Raw genomic sequence first — 23222 nt, forward strand, 5'->3', positions numbered from 1 at the left:
GATTAATAACAGTTTCTTTTGAGAGAATGTTCACATTGACAAAGTTTGAATAAGCTCACTTTTCCTCTAGGTTGGTTTGTTTCCCCTCAACTTCCTTAATCTTCTCACCCACCTCCCGGATTAAATGAAAGACTTTATGAAAATCCAAGTTATTACTAAGTTTGAATTTTGCTCTGTTATCAATCAAGAAAAAGAAAACAGCTCATGCCAAATATAAATTCTATTTAATTTTATAAACAGTTGTCTTTATTTACATTGTGAAGAAATATATTTTTTTTGTGTGTTCTTGTAGGAGAAACCATTTGAACAATGGCAGAAGCAGTTTTCCATGCACCAAAACGAAAGAAAAAGGTCTTTGAATCTTATGAAGCTGCATTCCCTGTCCTGACATCTCAAGGAGACATTAATGTAAAAGACTTCAGGATTTGTTATGCTGAAATCCATAACAACAATGTGATTGTGAGGAACCCAGAGGATATAGAGCATCTGTATGGAAAGGTACTTTTTATGTTTAAATCTTTTATTGAAGTGTATTTGTAGTAGTTTATTGTAATTTTAACTGTAATTCTGATGTATGACCATTTGTTTTAATGGATCTGTATGTATTTTGTAATCCGCATAGATTCTTGTGATATGAGGAATATAAATATTTTTAAATAAATAAAATAAAGAACACAACAAAATACAAATACTAATGTTCTTTGTACAGTTTTATTATTTGATATAAAGAATTCCCTCCCACCCCTCTTCAATAAATTAACAAGACTAGTTCAAGCACATGTAAGCAATATAGCATAACAACAAACATTATATTGTTAATTATTAAGCAATCTACTTCATGCCTTAGGGGGTCATACTCTTCCAAAAAGGTTCCCAAATTGAGCAAAAACATTTTTCTACTGTGGAGTCTGTCTCTTACTGAAAATCTTTCCAAGGAAACAAATTGTATCATCAGTGTTTGCCAATGTGCTATTGTAGGTGGATCTGGGGTTTTCCAGCACTGGAGAATATATTTTCTACTCATTAATAATGGATGGTGAAGAAACCCCTTATATCCTTTAGGTCAGTGTCCTGCAAACTTTTCGCACATCCTTTCAGTTGCTTGGGCTTCCCTTTGCCGGCTTTGCAATCAACCGGATGCGAGAGATGGGGATTACGACGAACCTCCACGTGAATCATTTTCATGCAATCTTTTTTGGTACATCGATCGCTCTTCCACAATTGGCCAGAGAATCGGCCAACAGCAATCCAGTCGGCATTAGCGATTATGTTTACTGCATCCAGGCCTTAGAATATAAAATCTATTTGATCCAATACAAATGGAATTCCCATTCCCTGATGAGCAGCTTAAGAAACCTTTACTCTGTAATAGAACATTACTGCTTTGAGGGCTTCAGAGATAACAGGGGAATAGCTTTACTTTCAGAAGTACGGTTTATATTTGGAGGGTGTGCAATATTATATAATAATGGTGTATAGTCACAGGGAGGATGGTTACCTGCTTATTTGGTGTACACTAAATTTCTTTATTTTATGCTAAAGGGCTATTTTGGAAAAGGGATTCTGTCCAGAAGCAGACCAGAATACAATATTTCAGACCCCAAATTGGCTGCACAGTTGAAAGGTAAATCTGTATGTTTTTGTTCAGGGGTGTTGAAGTGGTCAGCATAATCCAGATGATACTTGTTCTTAAAACATAAACTGAATCCTTTCCAGTCCGGTATCACAGACTTTATGCAAGGACTTCCATGTTCTAGAAAATTCAAAAGTTTCGTAACAGGCATGGAATTTGATCCCTGGAATTGTGGAAGTAAAGTCTTTGTCACTATCTTTAGAACCAAAGGGGTTCTTTAACTAAAGATTAGTACGTATTATCTGCCACAGGACTCAATTTTATTCCTATGGGTCTTGCTCCAGATAACTTGCACTAATCTTTAGTAAAAACCCCTCCCCCTGCCAAGTTAAAGAAGACTCGGCCAGAGAAAATGACATACCTTCCCTGAGAACCTTTGGAAAAAAAACAATTAAATGCATTTTGTCTGTTTTGTTGTAGATTATAATATGAATATGCCTGTGATCACGTCACATAAGTAAGTATGTACAACCAAATTCTATAAATGGTGTTTTGAGTTGTGCACTCAAATTTGGTTCCACTTTTCATATGCAGCTTAATTGAATAATGAGGCAATTTACGCTAATAGGCTTCTTAAGCAATTACTAATGTTAATTGGTTTTAATTTAAATTTACATACACAAATTTAGGCATGGGATCCGCACATGAAATTTACACTTGGTGCCATTAAAGGGGTACGGAAATAGGAGGATCATGGGTGGATCGGTGGCGTTCCTCAGAATTATGAGCATAATTATAGAATAAGAGGTGTCTATGCATAACTTTAGGTGCAAGGTTTTGCACCAGAAAAAGGAGAACAGCGCCTCACGGTTACATGAACAAAAGAAGCAGGAATGTGAGACATGTAGAAAACCCAGGATTCTCCAAAATCAGTTAGGCATGGCTTCCGGATTTAAGTGCTGTTCTATAAACCGCGCCTAACTTTAGGTACTGCATATAGAATAACACTTGGACATTTTTTTTTCCATGCCAATTTTTTAGGTGCAATATATAGAATTCAGTCCAACCTTTGTGAACCGCTGTGATGTCATTTTGGCCATTCAGTGGTCTATCAAATTTTAATAAAGATAAGATAATGGTAAGGCTTGCTTTTGACAACAGAATTTTGTTGTTTGGATATTGAGACCTTTGTCTTTTCAGCTGTGTTAATCGGACCCTTTATCTTGGGATTATGACCATACAATGCAAACCCCTGCAGATGATTCAAAACGCTGCTGCACGGGTGATTTGTGGTCTGAGAAAGTTCGACCATATAACCCCGTGGTTAAAAGAACTTCATTGGCTGCCAGTACTATCACGTATTGTTTTCAAGGCAATAGTGTTGGTGTTTAAGGTCATCCACCAAGGGATCCCATATTATTTGTCACAGGCTATGGCACTTTATAGGCCACGCAGAGCACTGCGATCTGAGGGGCAGTACGATTATTGCTTACAGGTTTCTCAACAGCACACTATGAGAGTACTAGGTACTCCGCTATCTCTTTCATAGGAGTAACATTGTGGAATAAGTTAACTGGACCACTAAGAGCTTCTGAAAACTACATTCTTTAGCATTCTCCAGACCAGTAGAGGTTAATCTTTACGAATGGGTATATATCCAATCATGACCAGCAGGTGGAGACTGAAAACAAAACTGTGAGATAGTACATAAGATATCCCCTTCTCTATTCTCATCAGTCTACTTCAGTCTCCAGCAGGTGTTGAGTGATCTGTACCCATCTCCCTTGGTAGGGCTGTTGGAATTTGTTTAGGGGGTTTCTAGTCCTTGTTTTTGGCCGGACAAAGCTTGGGCGGGCCCTGTTTGGGGGACGTCCAACCTCGGGGGTGTCAAACCCGGCGGGTCTCGAGCAGGGTCCCTCCCCCCCACTTCCTCCACCTCCCCACATTTTTGAATGTCTGAATCATATCCCCCATGTCCCTTCTTTCCTCTAAGGTATACATATTCAGAGCTTCCAGTCTCTCCTCATTCATCTTTTTTCGCAAACCTACTATCATTTTCGTCGCCCTCCTCTGGATCGCTTCAAGCCTTTTTGTGTCCTAAGCCAGATATGGTGCTGCAATTTATGCTCTATTTTCTTCACATAGATACTGGCACCATGTAGAGTGGGCAAGAAACCTACTGAAAGGACAAGGACTGAATGACGAGGCAGCTAATGGTATCCTGGAGAATTATATAAAGCCGCTCGAACTGCCACTTAAGAAAGAGAAAGAGGCTGCCGAGTCGTGTACTGAACTTCACAATGAGCCAGACATAGGAAAAGCAGATGTTAAAGAAGTGATGTCTGCAGTGACATTTAATGGAGACTCGGCTGTCCCTAGTAGTGAAGATCAAAGCCATGGGGGAAGCCATAAGAAGCTATGCTTAGAAGGGCTTCCCACTCATGACCCATTAGCTGAGTATAACCTGGATGTATTGAATACAGTGGACGAGGAAGCTTTAGCCAGATCACCTTGTCAAAGGCATGATGACCTTGTGAACTGTGGCTGCAAAGCTCAAGAGGATGTTCCTCAGATGTGTCATGATCCTTCCGGAGCAAAGGAATGTGATCATGAGTACGTATTAGTACAGGAAGAAGCAAACTACCAGCCGAAAGATGATGAAGAGGCCAAAGGAAAAGTGAGTTTTATAAAAAAATGTTCAGTGTCGTATTGTTTCCGTTTGGTAACCCACATGAATAAATTGTATCAAAACTACAGTGGTGCCTCGCATAACGGACGCCTCGCACAGCGAACGCTGCGCACAACGAACTTTATGTCTTGATTCGTACAACGAACTTCGTTTCACACAACGAAGTCGCCCGAGCTGCATCCTTCCGCGCAGGCACTGCGCTTAACTGCCCTCTCTCCGCCTGGCTCCCTCTTGCCCCCCCCCGACTCCCCGACACGATCGGGGCAAGAGGGAGCCCAAGCCCTCTTGCCCCCCCGACTCCCCGACACGATCGGGGCAAGAGGGAGCTCAAGCCCTCTTGCCCCCCCGACTCCCCAACACGATCGGGGCAAGAGGGAGCCCAAGCCCTCTTGCCCCCCCCGACTCCCCGACACGATCGGGGCAAGAGGGAGCTCAAGCCCTCTTGCCCCCCCCGACTCCCCGACACGATCGGGGCAAGAGGGAGCCCAAGCCCTCTTGCCCCCCCGACTCCCCGACACGATCGGGGCAAGAGGGAGCTCAAGCCCTCTTGCCCCCCCGACTCCCCGACACGATCGGGGCAAGAGGGAGCCCAAGCCCTCTTGCCCCCCCGACTCCCCGACACGATCGGGCCAGGAGGGAGCCCAAGTCCTCCTGACCACGGCGACCCCCTAACCCCACCCTGCACTACATTACGGGCAGGAGGGATCCCAGGCCCTCCTGCCCTCGACGCAAACCCCCCCTCCCCCCAACGACCGCCCCCCCCAAGAACCTCCGACCGCCCCCCCAGCCGACCCGCGACCCCCCTGGCCGACCCCCACGACACCCCCAACCCCCTTCCCCGTACCTTTCTGTAGTTGGCCGGACAGACGGGAGCCAAACCCGCCTGTCCGGCAGGCAGCCAACGACGGAATGAGGCCGGATTGGCCCATCCGTCCCAAAGCTCCGCCTACTGGTGGGGCCTATGGCGCCTGGGCCAATCAGAATAGGCCCGGGAGCCTTAGGTCCCTCCTGGGGGCAGGGCCTGAGGCACATGGTCGGGTTGGGCCCATGTGCCTCAGGCCCCGCCCCCAGGAGGGACCTAAGGCTCCCGGGCCTATTCTGATTGGCCCAGGCGCCATAGGCCCCACCAGTAGGCGGAGCTTTGGGACGGATGGGCCAATCCGGCCTCATTCCGTCGTTGGCTGCCTGCCGGACAGGCGGGTTTGGCTCCCGTCTGTCCGGCCAACTACAGAAAGGTACGGGGAAGGGGGTTGGGGGTGTCGTGGGGGTCGGCCAGGGGGGTCGCGGGTCGGCTGGGGGGGGCGGTCGGAGGTTCTTGGGGGGGGGCGGTCGTTGGGGGGAGGGGGGGTTTGCGTCGAGGGCAGGAGGGCCTGGGATCCCTCCTGCCCGTAATGTAGTGCAGGGTGGGGTTAGGGGGTCGCCGTGGCCAGGAGGACTTGGGCTCCCTCCTGGCCCGATATTGTCGGGGAGTTGGGGAATCGGCGGGGCAAGAGGGCTTGGGCTCCCTCTTGCCCCGATCGTGTCGGGGAGTCGGGGGGGCAAGAGGGCTTGGGCTCCCTCTTGCCCCGATCGTGTCGGGGAGTCGGGGGGCAAGAGGGCTTGGGCTCCCTCTTGCCCCGATCGTGTCGGGGAGTCGGGGGGGGGGCAAGAGGGCTTGGGCTCCCTCTTGCCCCGATCGTGTCGGGGAGTCGGGGGGGCAAGAGGGCTTGGGCTCCCTCTTGCCCCGATCGTGTCGGGGAGTCGGGGGGCAAGAGGGCTTGGGCTCCCTCTTGCCCCGATCGTGTCGGGGAGTCGGGGGGGCAAGAGGGCTTGAGCTCCCTCTTGCCCCGATCGTGTCGGGGGTGCCAAGGACCACACGGAGTCACCCACCGTACCACCCGATTCGGGTAAGCGCAGGTATCGGTGGGTGGCTTATTTGCGGGGGGGTGCCTTATTTTACATTTTTTTCTAAAAAGGGGGGGCTGTCTTATTTGATAGCCCTGCCTTATCATCGGGGAAATACGGTAGAAAAAAAAAAAAATGAACAGTTAAGTCCCAGTTTTTGCCGCTGAGACTCTGCCCTCTCTCACTGTAAAATTAGACTCTACTTAGTCTGTCTTTAAATTTAAAAAATGTGTGTTGTTTTAAAAAACAATTATGTTTTTAGATGTATCTAAATAAAAATAATAATCAAAAATTTATCTTTTTTTATGTCATCTTAGCATATTTTATGCTGCAGAACGAATTATTTTTTTTTACATGTATTCCTATGGGAAAACGCGTTTCACATAACGAACGTTTCACATAACAAACTTGCTCCTGGAACCAATTAAGTTCGTTGTGTGAGGCACCACTGTACTTAGATTGGATTTGAGAAATTTTAAATTTTCACATTGTTGTATTATTCCAAAAATGTCATCCGATTACTTGAAAGGTATTTTGCTCTCCATGCGGAGGTTTGTTTTATAATAAGGTTAAGACATAGTAGGATGAGACATAGTAGGATGAGACATAGTAGTTGTCTAATTTGAGGCTATTTAATAAAAAGATATGTAGATGTCTGTTTTTTTAAGATAGCATCAAACAAACTACATCAGTTGTGGCTTAAAAGTCGCTACATGTACTTAGACAAGTTCAGGAGTTGGAGTAAATGTGTTCATTTAGGGATAAATTCTATATACAGTATGTCACCTAACAGGTCAGTGCAAGTCTATAAACCGCCTCCAGAATTAAGCAGTTTATAGAATCATGCGAAGCACCGGTCCACGCAACTGACATTTAGACCTCCTTTTATTAAACTGCGCTAGGCACGCTAAATGCCTCGCGCTGCTCCCGACGCTCATGGGAACTTTATGAGGGTCGGGAACAGTGTGGGGCATTCAGCGTGGCTCCCTGCACTAAAAGGGGGTATTGGGCACAGGAATTTATGTCAGTGAAAATCAGGCCTAAATGCCTGCACCTGTTGTGCATGTCAAGTATACTCTAAAACAGTGTGCCTCGCTTTTAGGAATGCTCGTGACCTACCCATGCTCCTCCCCCCGGGCCACGCCCCTTTTGAGATATACTCACTAGAATTTACGTGCACAACTTTCTAAGCGTATTCTATAATTAGTGCTAACAGCCAAATGGCAATTATTGGCGCCGATTGGCTTGTTCAACTTAAGTTGTGCACACAAACACGTTTGCATGTGCAACTTTGGCCACAGTATACAAAATCCAGGGGTTAGATTATAAAATACCCACGTATTGCGCGTACATTGTGATTCTGCTCGCACTTTGCCCAAACACCTTCTGAAAATATGGCTAACTACAGGCTGAATAAAAGTACATATTTTCTTATCACCTTATGCACTTTTATGTGTAGGGTTAAATTTTTTTATGAGTCTTTTTTTTTTTACAAAAATGTCATAAAATTAAGGCTATACTCGCGGGGATGGGGACATTGAGTTCCCATGGGGCCAAACTTATCCCCGTGTCATTCTCTATTTCAGACCTCTTTTAGGAGTTACTGACCAAGTGCTCTCTTGGTTTCAATCTTATTTTTCAGATCGCTCCTCCTCAGTTTGCTTCAATAACTCTACTTCTAATGTTTCTTCTACTGTAAATGGCGTCCCACAAGGTTCCATACTGTCTCCTCTTTTATTTAATATATTTCTTGCACCTTTATTAACGTTATGCCAATCTATTGGTTTCAATGTCTTCGCTTACGCTGATGACATCCAACTCTTGCACCCTATTGATATCGATAATCCATCAAATACCTCAGAAATTAATGCGAAATTAGAGAAAATTCACACTTGGTTAGATACTAATAGGCTCGCTCTAAATATTAATAAATCTAATGTACTGCTGTTTCCGTGGAAAGACAATCCCAAACTCAAATTCCCTATTATTATCAAGAATCATTCCTTACAAGAAGTAATAAATATTAAAATACTAGGAGTTATTTTTGATCATAAACTTTCCTTTCATAATCATATTAGCTATATTATAACATCATCTTTCTTTAGGCTTCGCCAAATTCGATCTGTTGCTCAGTTTCTCAATAATAAATCCCTCAATATTCTCATCCACTCATTCATTATCTCAAAAATAGATTACTGTAACGCTTTGTTCAAAGGCATAGCCCAAAAGGAAATTAAACGCTTACAAATTATACAAAATACCGCTGTTAAGCTCATTTTCAAAGCAAAAAAATTTGATCACGTAACTCCACTTCTCAAGGAAGCTCATTGGCTTCCTGTTGCTCATAGAATCATCTATAAACTTAGCCTTCTTACTTTCAAATCCTTATCTTTTAAAACTCCGGCCTTTATCTATAATCTTCTAATCCCTTACATAACAAATAGGACTCTTAGATCCACTGATCAACATTTGTTAACAATTCCATCTCTCAAAATTATAAACACACGACGTCAATATATTTTCTCTGTTACCGCACCCCAAACCTGGAATTCTTTACCTTATTATTTAAGACAAGAATCTAACCTAGGAAAATTTAAAAGTAACCTGAAATCTTTTTTATTTATTGACGCCTTTATAAGTCAACAATAATTTTACTATAAAATAACTTCAAGATTATGCTCTCTTCCTTCCCTTATGTACTTTCCCTAAATGTTTTACCCACCTTTTTATGAAAATGTAACTTCTATCCCTCCCTTACCGTAATTGTTTCTGGTATTGTCAAAAATGTTTTGTTTGTTTTGTCCACACTCTTAATCTGTATTACTTTTAACTTGTAATTTTGAGTTGTACATCGCTTTGAATTAAGATAAAGCGATTAATCAAATCCAAATAAACTTGAAACTTGAAACTTGAAACTTGAAACTTTAAGGAATGTTATTAAAACACACATATTTACTCTACAACTGTCATCTGACTTCAGCTTATGTATGTATTTCCATTTTTCTTTAGTTGGTAAAAACAGAAAAATTAGTATGCCGAAGAAATCCATTTAGACTTTTTGAATATTTGCAACTTAGTCTGGAAGAGGTAAGTGGCTCTGAAACATTACTCCAAAACAATGGTTTTCAGATTTTTTTTTCTCCTCCGATCCCAGTGGAAGAAAAACACTTAGGAGGTCATTTAATAAAACATATTGAACAGTTAATGTGGAATTAGCATGGGCAGTGCCGTTGTCTGTCTCTTTGAGCTATGCATGATCCATACTCCCACATAGTAACATAGTAGATGACGGCAGCTAAAGACCCGAATGGTCCATCCAGTCTGCCCAACCTGATTCAATTTAAATTTTTTTTTTATTTTTTGTAATTTTTCTTCTTAGCTATTTCTGGGCAAGAATCCAAAGCTTTACCCGGTACTGTGCTTGGGTTCCAACTGCCAAAATCTCTGTTAAGACTTACTCCAGCCCATCTACACCCTCCCAGCCATTAAAGCCCTCCCCTGCCCATCCTCCACCAAACGGCCGTACACAGACACAGACCGTGCAAGTCTGCCCAGTAACTGGCCTAGTTCAATCTTTAATATTATTTTCTGATTCTAAATCTTCTGTGTTCATCCCACGCTTCTTTGAACTCAGTCACCGTTTTCCTCTCCACCACCTCTCTCGGGAGCGCATTCCAGGCATCCACTACCCTCTCCGTAAAGTAGAATTTCCTAACATTGCCCCTGAATCTACCTGTAAACAGCTTCACAAGATCAGCACCTAACTCAGTGTACTAGGCTGCAACTCTTATGTCTGGAAGGCTTTAACGACTGTCCTAAAATGTACAAGTTCCTTGATCTATGTTTCAATAACATGCTTTTTTTTTCCCCAGGCCTTTTTCTTGGTCTATGCTTTGGGATGTTTAACAGTTTGTTACAATGAGGTAAGCTGAACATGCTATGATGGTCTCTAAAATAATTGTCTCTGTGATTTTTCACTGGAGTTCGGTTGTGGGTCTGAGCGTTCACTTTGAAGCCTGTTACTGTTCATGTGATTGTTTGACTTTTTGACTACCATCTTTAAAATATTAAGGTGATTAGTATATATACATATAAAAAGTATACATTTAAAAACAGGTCTAGCCCAAAGCGTCCAAATTTGCCCTGGATGTTTTGTAAAATGTTTGCTGTAAAGCATCCAAGTGCTAAACCCCGTCTTAATCCTGCCCAAAACACTACTCTAGCACACCTCTTTAGTATTTAGACACATGGAGACAAAGTTACCAGAAAAACATCTAGAAAGTCAGTTTTGAAAGTGTCCATTTGGATGTTTTGACTATTTAAGACATCCAAGTGCTGGTTTATTCTGTCTTTTTTAGAATCTGTTTTTGAAAATGAGCCCCCTAGTTATCCATTTGGTTTTGCTAATTTTAAAATATTTATTTAACTCACACGATTTGTTTGAAGACAGAGAACTGTAAAAAATAAAATAAAATCAAAAATATCCAAGCCCTTTCCATTCACTGGAATCATGTATTGTCAAAAGAAAGACTTAAAATCCTGAGTTGTATCTGAAAAGGGGGTGGGGGGGGACTGATAGAGAAATGTATAAAATATGTTTTTTAACTGTGGGAATTGGGGGCTTATGTATGAATACCAGTCTTGACAAAAGCAATGGTGACATTAGTAAGAATCGTTTTGCTCTTTATCTATTTTTTAAAAAATTCTTTATTTAACCTTTGCTACATACAAAACATAACAAAATACAAGAATTATCCAACCATAAAGGAAAACAAGAAGAGGCAAGAAGAGAATAAAATATCTCTTTCTTTCAATGATATAGAGAAAATAATTTAAAAAAAACAGAACAATCAATCAGTGTCCCATCAAGGCAGGCATATTTGGCCATTTCTTTTCCATTTATCACTGATTACCCTCAGCCAAAAAGAAAAACGAGTCCAAAAATTGTGAAATGTCTAGACTATCTGGAGACACAATTTTATCTATTTCACCCTCCTGCCTCCCTAGAGCTCCTGGGCATTTAATAGAAGTTATCAGTTTGGAACATGTCCACCTGACTATACTGTAAGATTTCTTCAAGAGTTCCAGGGGGGCCAGGTAATGGGAAATTGGAAAATTCAAAAAACGAAGGTTTTTCGTTCTCATTAAATTTTCCATTTTCTCCTGTTTAGTATGAAGCATTTGAACTATCCTTAATACTGGATACTGCTGTTTTTTGAAGAGTATCTACTGATCGTTTTAGTGATCAGGTCTCAATGCTTTGCAAGATCATCTGACAGTCTGGCCATTAGATGCTATACATTTTTTTTGTGTGGTTTTAGGAGCCTTTAACAATTTTGAAGCTATGGGAAGTTTTCAGTATCATCCAGCCCAGTTTCCAAACCATTTATATGGCATATCACTACTTCCGAAGCAAGGGCTGGGTGCCCAAAGTAGGACTGAAATATGGAACAGATCTCCGTGAGTACAGCCAGTCAAAATAGACCAGTGTGAATGGTCAGAGCTACTCGACCTCTTCCAGTTTCAGAGGCGTGTTTATTGATCCTCATCGTCCCATCACTTGTCTGTGTGTAATGTTTGAAGTTTATTTGGATTTTGAAATAACTAGTTAGTTGTCATCAGCATTTTGGTATTTTTTTGGACTAGTGTAACTAATTGGGTTACTACTTTTTGGAATAATAATAACTTCCTTATTGTCTTGCTAGACCATTCAACACTACCTATCAACAGATGGCGGCAGAGAAGTTAAATAGTTCAGTAACACTACTGATATAAGGAGTGGTGTAGCCTGGAATAACTGTATTTCTTTGCCTCCAGCAGATGGTGCAGGTTAGATTGATTCAGCAGGATAGGAGGTACACTGTCAAGGGTAACAGGAATTTCAGGTACCTCAGTGAGAAATCAGAGTGGTAAGGGCACAATCCCAGCCGTGTTTGCATGGGAAGAGACCTGGGAAGGTCTCAAGAATGAAGAGACACCCCTCCCCCAAACTTCCCTGGTGGGATCTCGCCTCATCCTGGAGAGCTATCCCCTGAGGAGGAGGAAGATGAATCTCCTGTGGTGTGGCTCTGTCAGTGGGAAGAGTTGCCTTTTTCATTGACTAGGTGGTAGAGATGTTCTGTACTTCAAGGATAATCCTGGAGATTGTCTAATTTGCAATCCAGTTTTGGAGGGTCTCTGTAAGCTCCCTCAGACTTTTATCCTCCATAGGGCTGTCTCGCAGTTGATCATATCAGAGTGGGAAACTCCAGATATGGTGCTCAGGCTGCCCATTGCTTTGGGTATTCCCATATGCCCTGCTATAGGAGGACCTAAATAGGCTGCTAGTGTTTCCTAAGGTAGATGCCTTAACATTGGCTATTACTAAAAAGACCACTATCCCTTTGGCAGGGTAGTCATAGAGGGGGCCTTGCCTTTCTCCCATCCTTGGGGATAAAACTTGGGTACATCTCACTAGTCTGGATTGGTCTAGCCAATGATCTTCATTAATTTTTAAGCTGGGGCTACTTTGGATTCTAACAAGCTGAAGAAGAACCAACAGATATCTTCCCATATGGGGCCACGTCACTACTAACTAGTATGTGTCCATACCCATCAATTCACCTTCAAATTTCATTGGGGGGGCATTCTCAAGGTTATGAGCGTTTCAAAATGCATTCTCTTTTGTCTATTGAGAAATGCCTTGTCCTTCAAGCATGTGGCTCTTTCCTCCATCTACTTTCTATCCTGAGCCTGGGTAGAGAGGCAGGGTAGCAGAAAAACACCCAGAAAGACGATGGGGGTCACCTCAGAGGTCTCTGGGAGCCTCTATTGATTCCTGGGCCTTACATTGAAGAACACTGGTCTAGTGGAATGATAAGGCATGTGAAATTATTCTTATCTGTTAATTTCCTTCCTTGAGTCCTGCAGGAGCAGTCATGCATCCCTTCAAGAAAGACTACATCCCTGGGATTTCTGTCCAAATGTGTTTTATAGTAGTATACCTAGGAGAATTATGTCTCTTGGTGGGTTCCTAGGTTTTTGCTGGGTAGATATTAGTTGGTTGGTTAATTTTAGCTTAGGCATTGGCATACTGAGCTGTTCTAGGCCACACTACTTATATTGATGATGTGGCTGAAATATTCAAATTCTCTGCCACGTTCTGGGCTCCTGGGAAGGAACGATTAGATTTTTACCTCAATTCTCTTTTCTATAGAACAGCATACGATTTTTAATGCCCCACCTTGTTCAGAATGGATTTTGCCCACATTTGACAATTGTCTGGACTGTAGTTCCAGTGGTTTAACTTGAGACAGCCAAAAGAGAAGATACAAAAAGTTATATATGGCAGGGGATTGAGTCCCACTGTTCAGTTGTAGAGCTACACAAGTGTTGGTTCACAGGTAGGTGGTGTGTTGGTTCAACCTCTAAGTTTTATTTATTTCTGTTATTTGCTGTTACTGTTATAGCTATTCCTATTGCACAGCAATAGGGAGTCCCCAAACTCCTCCTTGTTATTTCCTATCCTAGGGATTTTTGCTTGCTTTGGTATAGACTGAGGAAAAATTGTCATGTTCTGAGAGGCAAGAAGGCGGAGCTGAGAAAAATGATGTCTTCTATCATCCAACTTGTGAGTTGGGGTTCACAGCCCATTTGTAAGGAATCATATGCTGTTCTACCTAGACAGAGGATTATTGAGGTAATAACCTAATCCTTCCTTATACCTCAACAAGAGCAATTAAAATTGCATCTGTCAGTGAGAATCAAATGAGAAAGTTTAAGTAAGATGTATTTTTTTTTTATTTTTCAGTGCTGTATCGTAAAGGTCCACCTTTTTACCATGCCAGGTTTGAAATGCCCTTTTTGTTATTACATGTTTGTTTTTAAAACTGTGCAAGAAAGCATTTTGGATATGTTCTATAAAATGGCAAGCACATTGTCCTCCTCACAGCAGAATTATTTCTTTTCGCATTCAGGAATTAAACTTTCTAAAAGGCAAAAGAAGACAGAAGTTTTCCTCCTTCCTGGATCAGGGAGGAGAGAGAGAGAAACATAGTGAATTGGGCCCATAGTTTTAATATTTAACCCATTTTCCACAGTCTTAGCTACACAGCATATCTGGTTTTATTAAAGAGGGAGAGAATCAAATACAATTATTTTTCTTAATATACTCGCCTTTAGGGGTAAATTCTATGAATGGTGTGAAATTTAAGCACTGGGATGGTGTGTTCTGAATTGATGTCCATAACAGCAGTTCCATGTAGCATAAGTTTGCAGTTTCACACCTAAACTTATGCATAAGCACTTACACCTTAACAAAAGCTGTTGACAGTTAGACGTGTAATCTCTGGTTGAACTATGGAGAAAAACATGTGCTAAATCCAGATTCCTTTCCCCCTTTCTCTAATTTGCACATGTAACTCCTAGGCACGCCATACCCTTCCCATAGCACAGAGAGGCAGTGACCTGCAAGTGGTCACAGCAGCAAATCAAACAAAGCAGACCAGCAGGTGTATTTTGATTTACAGCTGTTTCTCCCAAAACCAACTCAAACTGAGTTCAGCCTGGTGCAGAATCTCTCCAGTCGTGTCCAAGTGACATGGACCAATCAGGACTCGTTCAGCAGGTTAGGAGGGCGAAGCAGTTTCTAGATGGACCCTCTTTATCAGGACTGGTACAGAATGTCTCGCCAAGATAAGAAAAACAAGATGGACTTCATTGTGAAGCCCAGTCCTACACAGTTTCTCAAGAGCTAGTCTGGGCCCACCACAGGAGGCTGACCTTGACTGTGAGCAAAACAGCTTGTTTACAAGTAGCAGGCAGGATCCATGATGTCTTTGTTCAGATAAGATGGTTCGTGGCTTAGCAAGGCCTCAAGGGTGATGCAAGGATACCCTTACAGAGCGCAGGGGTTTCAATTTAAGAGCAATCAGGGTAGCAAATGAGGCATTCAGGCTTAGTCAACTACAGTCAGTATGTCTGTCTGAAGGGCCAAGTGTTCAGGCCTACTTTAAAGGATGAGTATGTATTGGTCTGCAAAAAAATATAATGGTATCTTATTCCAGACAGAGGAGCCAAAATAGCTAATTCTGGTGCAAAGGGTACAGTAGTCTGGACAATTGGATAATATAGTAAGATGGGTAATGTCAGGCCAAATTCTGGGATGACCTAAGGCAGGGGTGTCCAACCTGCAGCCCCTTGAAGTATTTTGAGTGGCCCCGGTCGAGGGCGATGCAGTGTTTTCCTCTGCTGCGCCCGGGTGTTTACCGTCTTGCCGGCTCCCTCCTCTGTCTTGCTGCAGCGTTTGCGCGACCCAGAAACATTTTTTCGGCCAATGTGGCCCAGGGAAGCCAAAAGGTTGGACACCCCTGACCTAAGGCAACAGCCAGAGGTATATGGCAGAAGATCTGCTAAATATGCATTTGAGAAATTGCCTTTCTGTGGTACAACCAAAGTGGTTTACATATTATATACAGGCACTTTCTCTGTCCCTAGTGGGCTCACAATCCAAGTTTTGTACTTGGGACAAAAGAAGGTTACGTGACTTGCCTATGGTCACAAGGAGCCAGAGTGGGAATCGAGCCCAGTTCCTCTGGTTCTCAGCCCACTAGGCTACTGCTTCACTCCAAACATTTGTGAGTAATGCCATGCTCTAAAACAGTGTTTCTCAAGTCGGCCCCTTGCCAGTCAGGTTTTCAGGATATCCACAATGAATATGCATAAAATTGATTTGCATGCACTGGCTTCATTATATGCACATTTTTTTCATGCATATTCATTGTGGTTATCCTGAAAACCTGACTGGCAAGGGGTTATTCCGGGACCGACTTGAGAAACACTACTCTAAAACTCAAAAAAAGGTGTATTAGATTTAATTCCCTGTGGCTTCTCCCATTTCTGTCTCAACAGCAGTTTATGGACTTTTTCTCCAGGAACTTGTCCAAACCTTTGTTTAAAACCAATTACATTAATCGCTCTTACCACATCCTCTGGCAACGCATTCCAGAGCTTAACTATTCTCGGAGTGAAAAAGTAGTTTGTTGTTCGAGCTGTCTCTCCCCCTCACCCTTTTGTTTTGGGTTTTTAGGGAGATTTTTTCTCCTGTATTTTGTAAATCTTGAGGCAGTAAAAAATTGATCCACTCGTACCCGTCTTACACCACTCAGAATTTTGTAGACTTCGATCATATCTCCCCTCAGCTATCTCTTTTCCAAACTGAAGAGCCTAACCTATTTAGTCTTTCCTCATACAAGAGGGGTTCCATCCCTTTTATCATCTTTGTCGCTCTTCTTTGAACCTTTTCTAGTTTTAACTGAAACCTCCCCCACAATTCCCTTTAGAGGTTATTTTGTTAGGATATTTTGGTTATAACTGAAATTTAGAAGCCTGTAGTATGTATAATTTATGAAGATTTCCTTTGCTAAGTTGTGCCTTTTGTGTTCCAGCTATTCTGTAATTGTGGAATTAGTTGACGACCATTTCCAGGGAACACCACGGAGACCATTCACTTGGAAGACATTAGCTGGGTTGAATAGAACAACTCTCAATGTTTCCAAGGTAATGCAGTAGGAATTCTTCAATTGAAATTCTTGATCGATGATGAACTGGCAGAATTCTGGGTAAAGACAGTTTACAGGGTCTACTCCTTTTGTTTCTATGGAAGAATTTACCAGTTTTGCTGGATAAAGTACAGTACTGCCAGTAAGGCAGCAGACTTTCATAAAGGGGAAAGGAATCTGGATTTAGCACATGCTTTTCTCCATAGTTCAAAGTGAATTACATTCAGTTTTTTTCCTGCCCCAGAGGGCTCACGATCTTAGCTTACACCTGAGATAAATAAGGGTTAAATAAGTTGTCCCAGCTCAAAGGGTGTATTTGTGAGATATGAAGCCTGGCTTCCCTGGTTCTTGGGTTACTCCTCCAATCCACTTCACTTCATTAATGCGTTGATTTAAAAACATTTCTGGCCAGCTCAGTGGCGGTGGTGTGCACTGCTATGCAAAGTTTCATGGCTAGCTTGGGTCTTTTTTTTTTTCTGAGTTGCCCAGGGTGATACAGAGGCAGCATTCACAGCTCCTGGAGGGCATTGTAGTCATCAAGTCATGCCCGTATACGATGATCTGATTTAGAGGCCAGAGTTGCAGAATTCTGGAAGGAACCTTGTCAGTTTAATGTCTGGATAAGCAAATGGAGAGGGATATAAAATTGAGGAGAGGTAACCAAGTAGTTGCAAATGAAGATACATGGCGCTATATAATAATACTAGTCTTTAAGCCCGTTACATTAACGGGTGCTAGAATGTGTGTGTGTGTGTGTGTGTATTTCTTTCTTTCTCTCTCTCTCTCCTTAGCCTGTTTCTGTATTTCTTTATTTCTGTCTTTCTTTTTCCTCGGCTGTCCACCACCACCCCTTGCCTGCTCCCCCTGTCCATTCTCCCTTCCTTTTTCTTCCCCCGTGTCCACCACCACCCCTTCACTGGTCCCCTTATCCAGCAGCAGCCCTTCTCCCTTTGTTTTGATTCCCCCCCTGTCCAGCAGCACCTCTTTCCTGCACCCCCTGTCCAGCAGTAGGCCTCCCTTCCTTTTTTTGCCCCCCCCTGTCCATCAGCACCTCTTCCCCTGTCCAGCAGTACCTCTTTTCTGTTCCCCCTGTCCAGCAGTAGGCCTCCCTTCCTTTTTTTGCCCCCCCCCGTCCATCAGCACCTCTTCCCCTGTCCAGCAGTACCTCTTTTCTGTTTCCCCTGTCCAGCAGTAGGCCTCCCTTCCTTTTTTTGCCCCCCCCCCGTCCATCAGCACCTCGTCCCATGTCCAGCAGCAACCCTTACCTCCACCGACATCTGCCTAAAGCCGCGGCGGCCTGCAGGCACCGACAGCCTCTGCGGCCTGCTCCCACTCCCTCCTCGCCGTCGCTTGCAGTGCCGTCCCCCCCCCCCCCCCGGGAAGCTTTGTTTCCAGCTTCGGCAGCCTCCTGTCTGCGGGCTGCCCGCCCGCCCGTGTTTCAATTGAAAGCCGACGCCACAGCTCTTCTCTTGATCCCCGCCTGGTGCGGTTCGAGAGAGGAGCCGCGGCGGGCGGGTGAGGAGGGTGAGAAAATCCTGGCAGGTGCACCTGTGCCCCCCTTCCCCCTCCAAATCAGCGGCAGACTCTGGCGGTGAGTGACGGCGAGGGGGGAGTGTCTCCATGTTCTGGCCTGCCTCCGTGTTCGAAAATCAAATTCGGCATGGAGGCACACCTCACGCCACCAGGAATCACGCTCTTTGAAAAGCGCATGCGCGCTTAGCCTTTTATTATTATTGATATGCTATAGACACTGGTTCCTCTGGAAGGCTATAACATTTCTAGCAAGGAATGCATGTTCTATTAGTGGTCCGATGTTAAGGAACATATTGCCTGACCTATGAGAAACATTACAGAATTATCCCCTTTTAAGAAGCAACGGAAAATGCACTGGTTTATTCGAGCAGTTTTTCCTGATTTTGATATATTTTGTAATGTTAATATGAGCTTGAGTTCTTATTTGTATATTATTTTTTTTTGTTTGTTGTATTGTTGTAGCCTGCCTAGATACAGAAATATTTAAATTAATAAATTAAATTTTATTGTTTGTTATCAGGAGCTTCTGTTCTGTTACCTGATTATACCATCGGATATGAGTGAACAGGAGTTGTTGTTTCCAGACTGTATGAAAAGAATTAAAGTTCAGGCAAGTAAACTTGGCTCTCAATTAACTTTTACTTTGGCTTACTAAAACACTGATGGGGTATGGTGTTTCTGCTTTCAAACTGTGGTATATCAGATCCCCAAAATAAAATAAAGTGCAAGTGAGTTCAGATATACACTTCTCCCTCGTTATTTGCGGGGGATAAGGGCAGAGCCGGACGGCGAATGGCAAAAAAACGCGATTATCCAGCTCTGACCCACCCCCACCTCCCTGCCGCCTTCCCGGCCTTACCTGGTGGTCTAGCGGGCTTTCGGAGCAGGAACAATCTTCCTACGCTCCTGCCCCGTGCAGATTGCCATGAGGAAATGGCTGCTGTGAGTTCCCGTAGTCTCTCGAGACTACGACGGGAACTCCCTACAGCCATTTCCTCATGGTGATCTGCACGGGGCAGGAGCGTAGGAAGATCGCTCCTGCCCCAAAAGCCCGCTAGACCACCAGGTAAGGCCGGGAAGGCGGCAGGGAGGTAAAAAATATGTTTTTTTTAAATTTTCCCCCTCCCCAGAAAAAAAATCGCGATTATGTGAAATTGCGAGTGCAGAAACCGTGAATGGGGAGGGGGAAGTGTAGTAACTTTAATAACAAAGCATATGCGCTAAAAGTAGTTTGCACATGTTTTTGTTTTGCATAAGTTTATCAGAATGGATTTAACGCGCGTAATAGCGCACACTAATTTGCCGGCCGTGCTAGCTGCTACCCGCCTCCTCTTGAGCAGGCGGTAGTTTTTCGGCTAGCACAGGGGTTAGCGCGTGCTAAAAATGTATGTACGATAAAGCCGCTAACGCGGCTTCATAAAAGGAGCCCTAAAATAAAACATGAAAAAGAAAAAAATGTCTCTTGTTGCAAAGTTATCACCATAGTTATCAAATCGTTTTTATCACCATCGATCAAGAGCTTACTTTGTTTTGGGTTCTGAGCATACTGCAGACAGACATTTTTCAAAATATATTTTTTTTGGGGGGGGAGAAGGGGAACAAGATTCCTCGGGTGTGGAAAAAAATCCAAATAAATTTCCCCCAAGTCAGATTGGCCAGTTCAGAGTTTTTATCTGTATAAATTGCCCCATATAGCCAAACTGTGAACTTTAAAAGTCACAATCTGAGTGATGATTTCTCGGGGAAGATCTCAGTGGGGATTGATAAGTGGAATGTGTCAAGGAGTTGCGTGTCTATTTATCAAAAATACAGATCTATGAAACTCAGCCATTTTTTAAGGGTGTGAGATTTTGGATAAGAACAAGATGAAATGTATTTATTGCTGTTTTGTGTTTCAGGAATTAATTGTAAGCCGCTGGGTCTCTTCTCGAGAGCGCATGGAGCAAGAAGAACTTTAAGTGCCTGGAAGGACTACAACATTTGAATTATTATCAGACTGAAAAATAAAAAGGGTCACATTTTCAATCTGTGTGATTTCAGTTAAAAAGTCTGATGGTAATGAGCAAAGTTGTTTTTTTTTTAGAGACATGTATGAAGTGAGCTGAATTGATACCACAGATGTATCATGCTAAAATATATCAATAAAAATAGCAACTAGATTGAAAATAAAGTTAGTTTCTTAGTAGCATGTGCTTTGTTCCAGGTCAGTGGAACTTTGTCTTTTCTAGAAGCTTGACTCCCCTGGAACACCTTTCTTGATCCAGGAGGTGGAATCAAAGATCAGCTCGGCACTCTAGTTGCTGCTTGGCTGGAGCAGGTTCTGCAAGAACTTTAGAGGGCAGCTACTGCCACAGCTGAAAAGCATGACAGGTGCGTTAGACTAGAGTCAAGTACGAGCTGGAAGAAATCTACTGGCATTGACAATCTGTCTAATCAGTGCAGGGTAGATGTGAATCACTGATTCACTCTTTCCAAAAATACTAGGACTAGGGGGGCATATAATGAAGCTACTAAGTACAGGCAGTACCCGGGTTAAGAACGGGTTCTGGTTTTTATACCATTCTTATTTGTATGTAACTGGGATCCTAGTATTCTTCCCACCTCCTTGAGGCCCCTCTTGTATCCCTCTCCACCACATCCAACATTTCTCTCTCATCTCCATACATCTCTACCTCACTCCTCTCCCACCACCATATCCAATAATTCTCTCTCCCTATGCTCAACAATTCTTTCTTCATCGCCCCATGTGCACCATCTCTTGCCCTCTCAATTCTCCCTTTCTATTCCCACCCCCTCCCCTCAGCATCTCTTTTCCCTCACTCCCTCCATTCTTCCATCCTGTGGTTCATTCTCCACTCCCTCCTGTCCCAAATTCTTTGTTTAAAGTTGGTGCTCCCTCCTTCCCAACGCAGATGCCATTTAGGGACGGGGCAGAATAGGGCATGGAACTGGGCAGGCCTAGGGGCATGGCCATGGGTCCAGATTTTCCTTCAGGATGGTGGACCCACAGGGTGAAGGGGAAAGGATGCTGGACCTATAAGTGGGGAAGGAAGAAAGTGACCCAGATCAAAAAGGAGGGTGGGAAAAGTTCTCAGCCTAACCAACTTCCTAAATCTGCTGTTCTTTTATCACTGTGGCTGAAAAGAATGTTACTTTAGTTTTGCAGTTTCAATTTGCAGACTCTAACAAAATAAACAAACACTTTTTTCAGCTACCCTGCTTTGCTGCCAGTGACAACTAGATTTAGGAAGTTGGGTGATAGCTGGATGGTGTGGAGGGGTCTAGGACAAATTTTTTCAGTAGTGGGGTCAAGGCAATTTGACCCATTTCTGGGGAAAAAAGGCCCAAATGTAGGGCGGAGTTTATGAGTTTGGTAATAGATGAGACGGCCTGTGCGGGAATTTTCTCATATAGGTAGGAGGGGAATGAGTCTAAGGAACAGTTGCAAGATTTCAGTTTGAGGCAGAGATTGAAGACCAAGGATTCGGATACGTGCTCAAAGGTAGTCCAGGATCTATCGTCTGGGATAGGGTTGGAGACTGTTAGGGTAGAATTGGAGTCTGTGGGCACCAGAGAGTTATAGGAGACTGTAGGTGGGAAGGAGCATCTCAAGGTGAAGAATTTTGCCAGAACATCGGCTGAGGGAGAGGAGGGGAGCAAGGTGGATATGCATTGTGGATAGCCTGAAAACCTGGCCTGCCTGTGGACCTTGAGAGTAGCCCTGCCCTAGGCTTTGCTCAAATCCTTATAACATCCCCTGCTGGTACTAGTACATACATTGTATAAATTCAGAGGAGGTGCAATGGCCAATATCATCCTCTATTTGAGGGCTTGAGGCTTAATATCAGTAAATAGAAATTTTTATGACCAATTCAGACATCAGCAGCATGGTATAGGGGGTAGGGGTGCAACTCAAGGCTGGTGGGCCTGACGCTTGTATGCACCAGGCCTGGCTCGGGGAAGCAGGGAAAAATCGGTGTGGTAGCTTGGGGGGGGGGGGTGTTAGGGAAAGAATCGGGGAAGTGGAAAAATCGACGTGATTGCTTGGGGGGGCAGGGGGAGAGAGAAATGCTGAAATAAAGGCAGGGGGAGAGAAAGAAAGAGGGGCAGGGGAGAAAGAAAGACAGGCAGGCAGGGGGAGAGAGAAAGAAAGGCAGAAATAAAGGAGAGCAGGGGGAGAAAGAAAGGCAGGCAGGGGGGAGAGAGAAAGAAAAGGAGAAGGGGCAGAAAAAGAAATATTGGATTTACAGAAGAAGGAAGTGCAACCAGAGACTCATGAAATCAGACAAAAGGTAGGAAAAATGATTTTATTTTCAATTTAGTGATCAAAATGTGTTCATTTTGAGAATTGATATCTGCTGTCTATATTTTGCACTATGGCCCCCTTTTACTAAACCACGATAGTGTTTTTTAGCACAGGGAGCCTAAGCATTGGGAACTGCGAGGGGCATTTAGCGTAGCTCCCTGCGCTAAAAACCGCTATCGCGGTTCAGTAAAAGGGGAGGGGGTATATTTGTCTATTTCTGTATAGTTGTCACTGAGGTGACATTGCATATTTTAAAGTCATCTGCCTTGACCTCTGGAAAAAAAAATCCCAAATACAAATGATAATTAAGACTTTCTCTGCGTACAGTGTGCTTTGTGTTTTTTAAAATTTTATTGTTAGTAGATCATTTTGACTTGGTCATTTTAAAAGTAGCTCATAGAGACTCAAAAGAGAAGAAGGGAATTTCTAATGTTGAAACCTGGTATGACCCAGATTGGGGGTTTATTTTTCCTTAGATATTCTTGTAAATGTGTAGTAAGGTATCATACTTTGAAATATGTGTTTTTTGAACCAGCTCATTTGATAGTCTTCCTCTCCACGAAGCGCCTTGGGAATGGAGAAAAATCAGCATCCAAGGAATAATTAGCTCCTTTTCAGTATCAGATAATGTGATTTCGTTTGGTTGTTATTTTGTACCTTTAAATCACTCCGTTTCTTAAGTCTTGGATCCTAATTTTG

The 23222-nt window shown here is 43.2% G+C and overlaps 1 protein-coding gene across 3 annotated transcripts in view; it reads left to right on the forward strand.

The window, feature by feature from the left end:
* TSEN2 (tRNA splicing endonuclease subunit 2) overlaps positions 1-21598 on the forward strand; it is a 23330-nt gene extending 1732 nt beyond the window's left edge. For 2 of the 3 annotated variants that reach the window (XM_033920932.1, XM_033920931.1), the window contains exons 2-12: positions 293-498; positions 1543-1624; positions 2054-2090; positions 3719-4250; positions 9156-9233; positions 10019-10069; positions 11468-11606; positions 13936-13972; positions 16571-16682; positions 18738-18827; positions 20116-20267. In XM_033920932.1, the coding sequence (XP_033776823.1) occupies positions 310-498; positions 1543-1624; positions 2054-2090; positions 3719-4250; positions 9156-9233; positions 10019-10069; positions 11468-11606; positions 13936-13972; positions 16571-16682; positions 18738-18827; positions 20116-20175 (1407 nt within the window). In that variant the 5' untranslated portion in view covers positions 293-309 and the 3' untranslated portion in view covers positions 20176-20267. Of the gene's footprint in view, positions 1-292; positions 499-1542; positions 1625-2053; positions 2091-3718; positions 4251-9155; positions 9234-10018; positions 10070-11467; positions 11607-13935; positions 13973-16570; positions 16683-18737; positions 18828-20115 lie in introns of all 3 variants that reach the window. The other variant, XR_004537010.1, reaches the window with a different exon arrangement.
* The last annotated feature ends 1624 nt before the right edge of the window (positions 21599-23222 follow it).

The sequence above is a fragment of the Geotrypetes seraphini genome, chromosome 14 (assembly GCF_902459505.1).
Source record: "Geotrypetes seraphini chromosome 14, aGeoSer1.1, whole genome shotgun sequence".
Classification (NCBI taxonomy): Eukaryota; Metazoa; Chordata; class Amphibia; order Gymnophiona; family Dermophiidae; genus Geotrypetes; species Geotrypetes seraphini.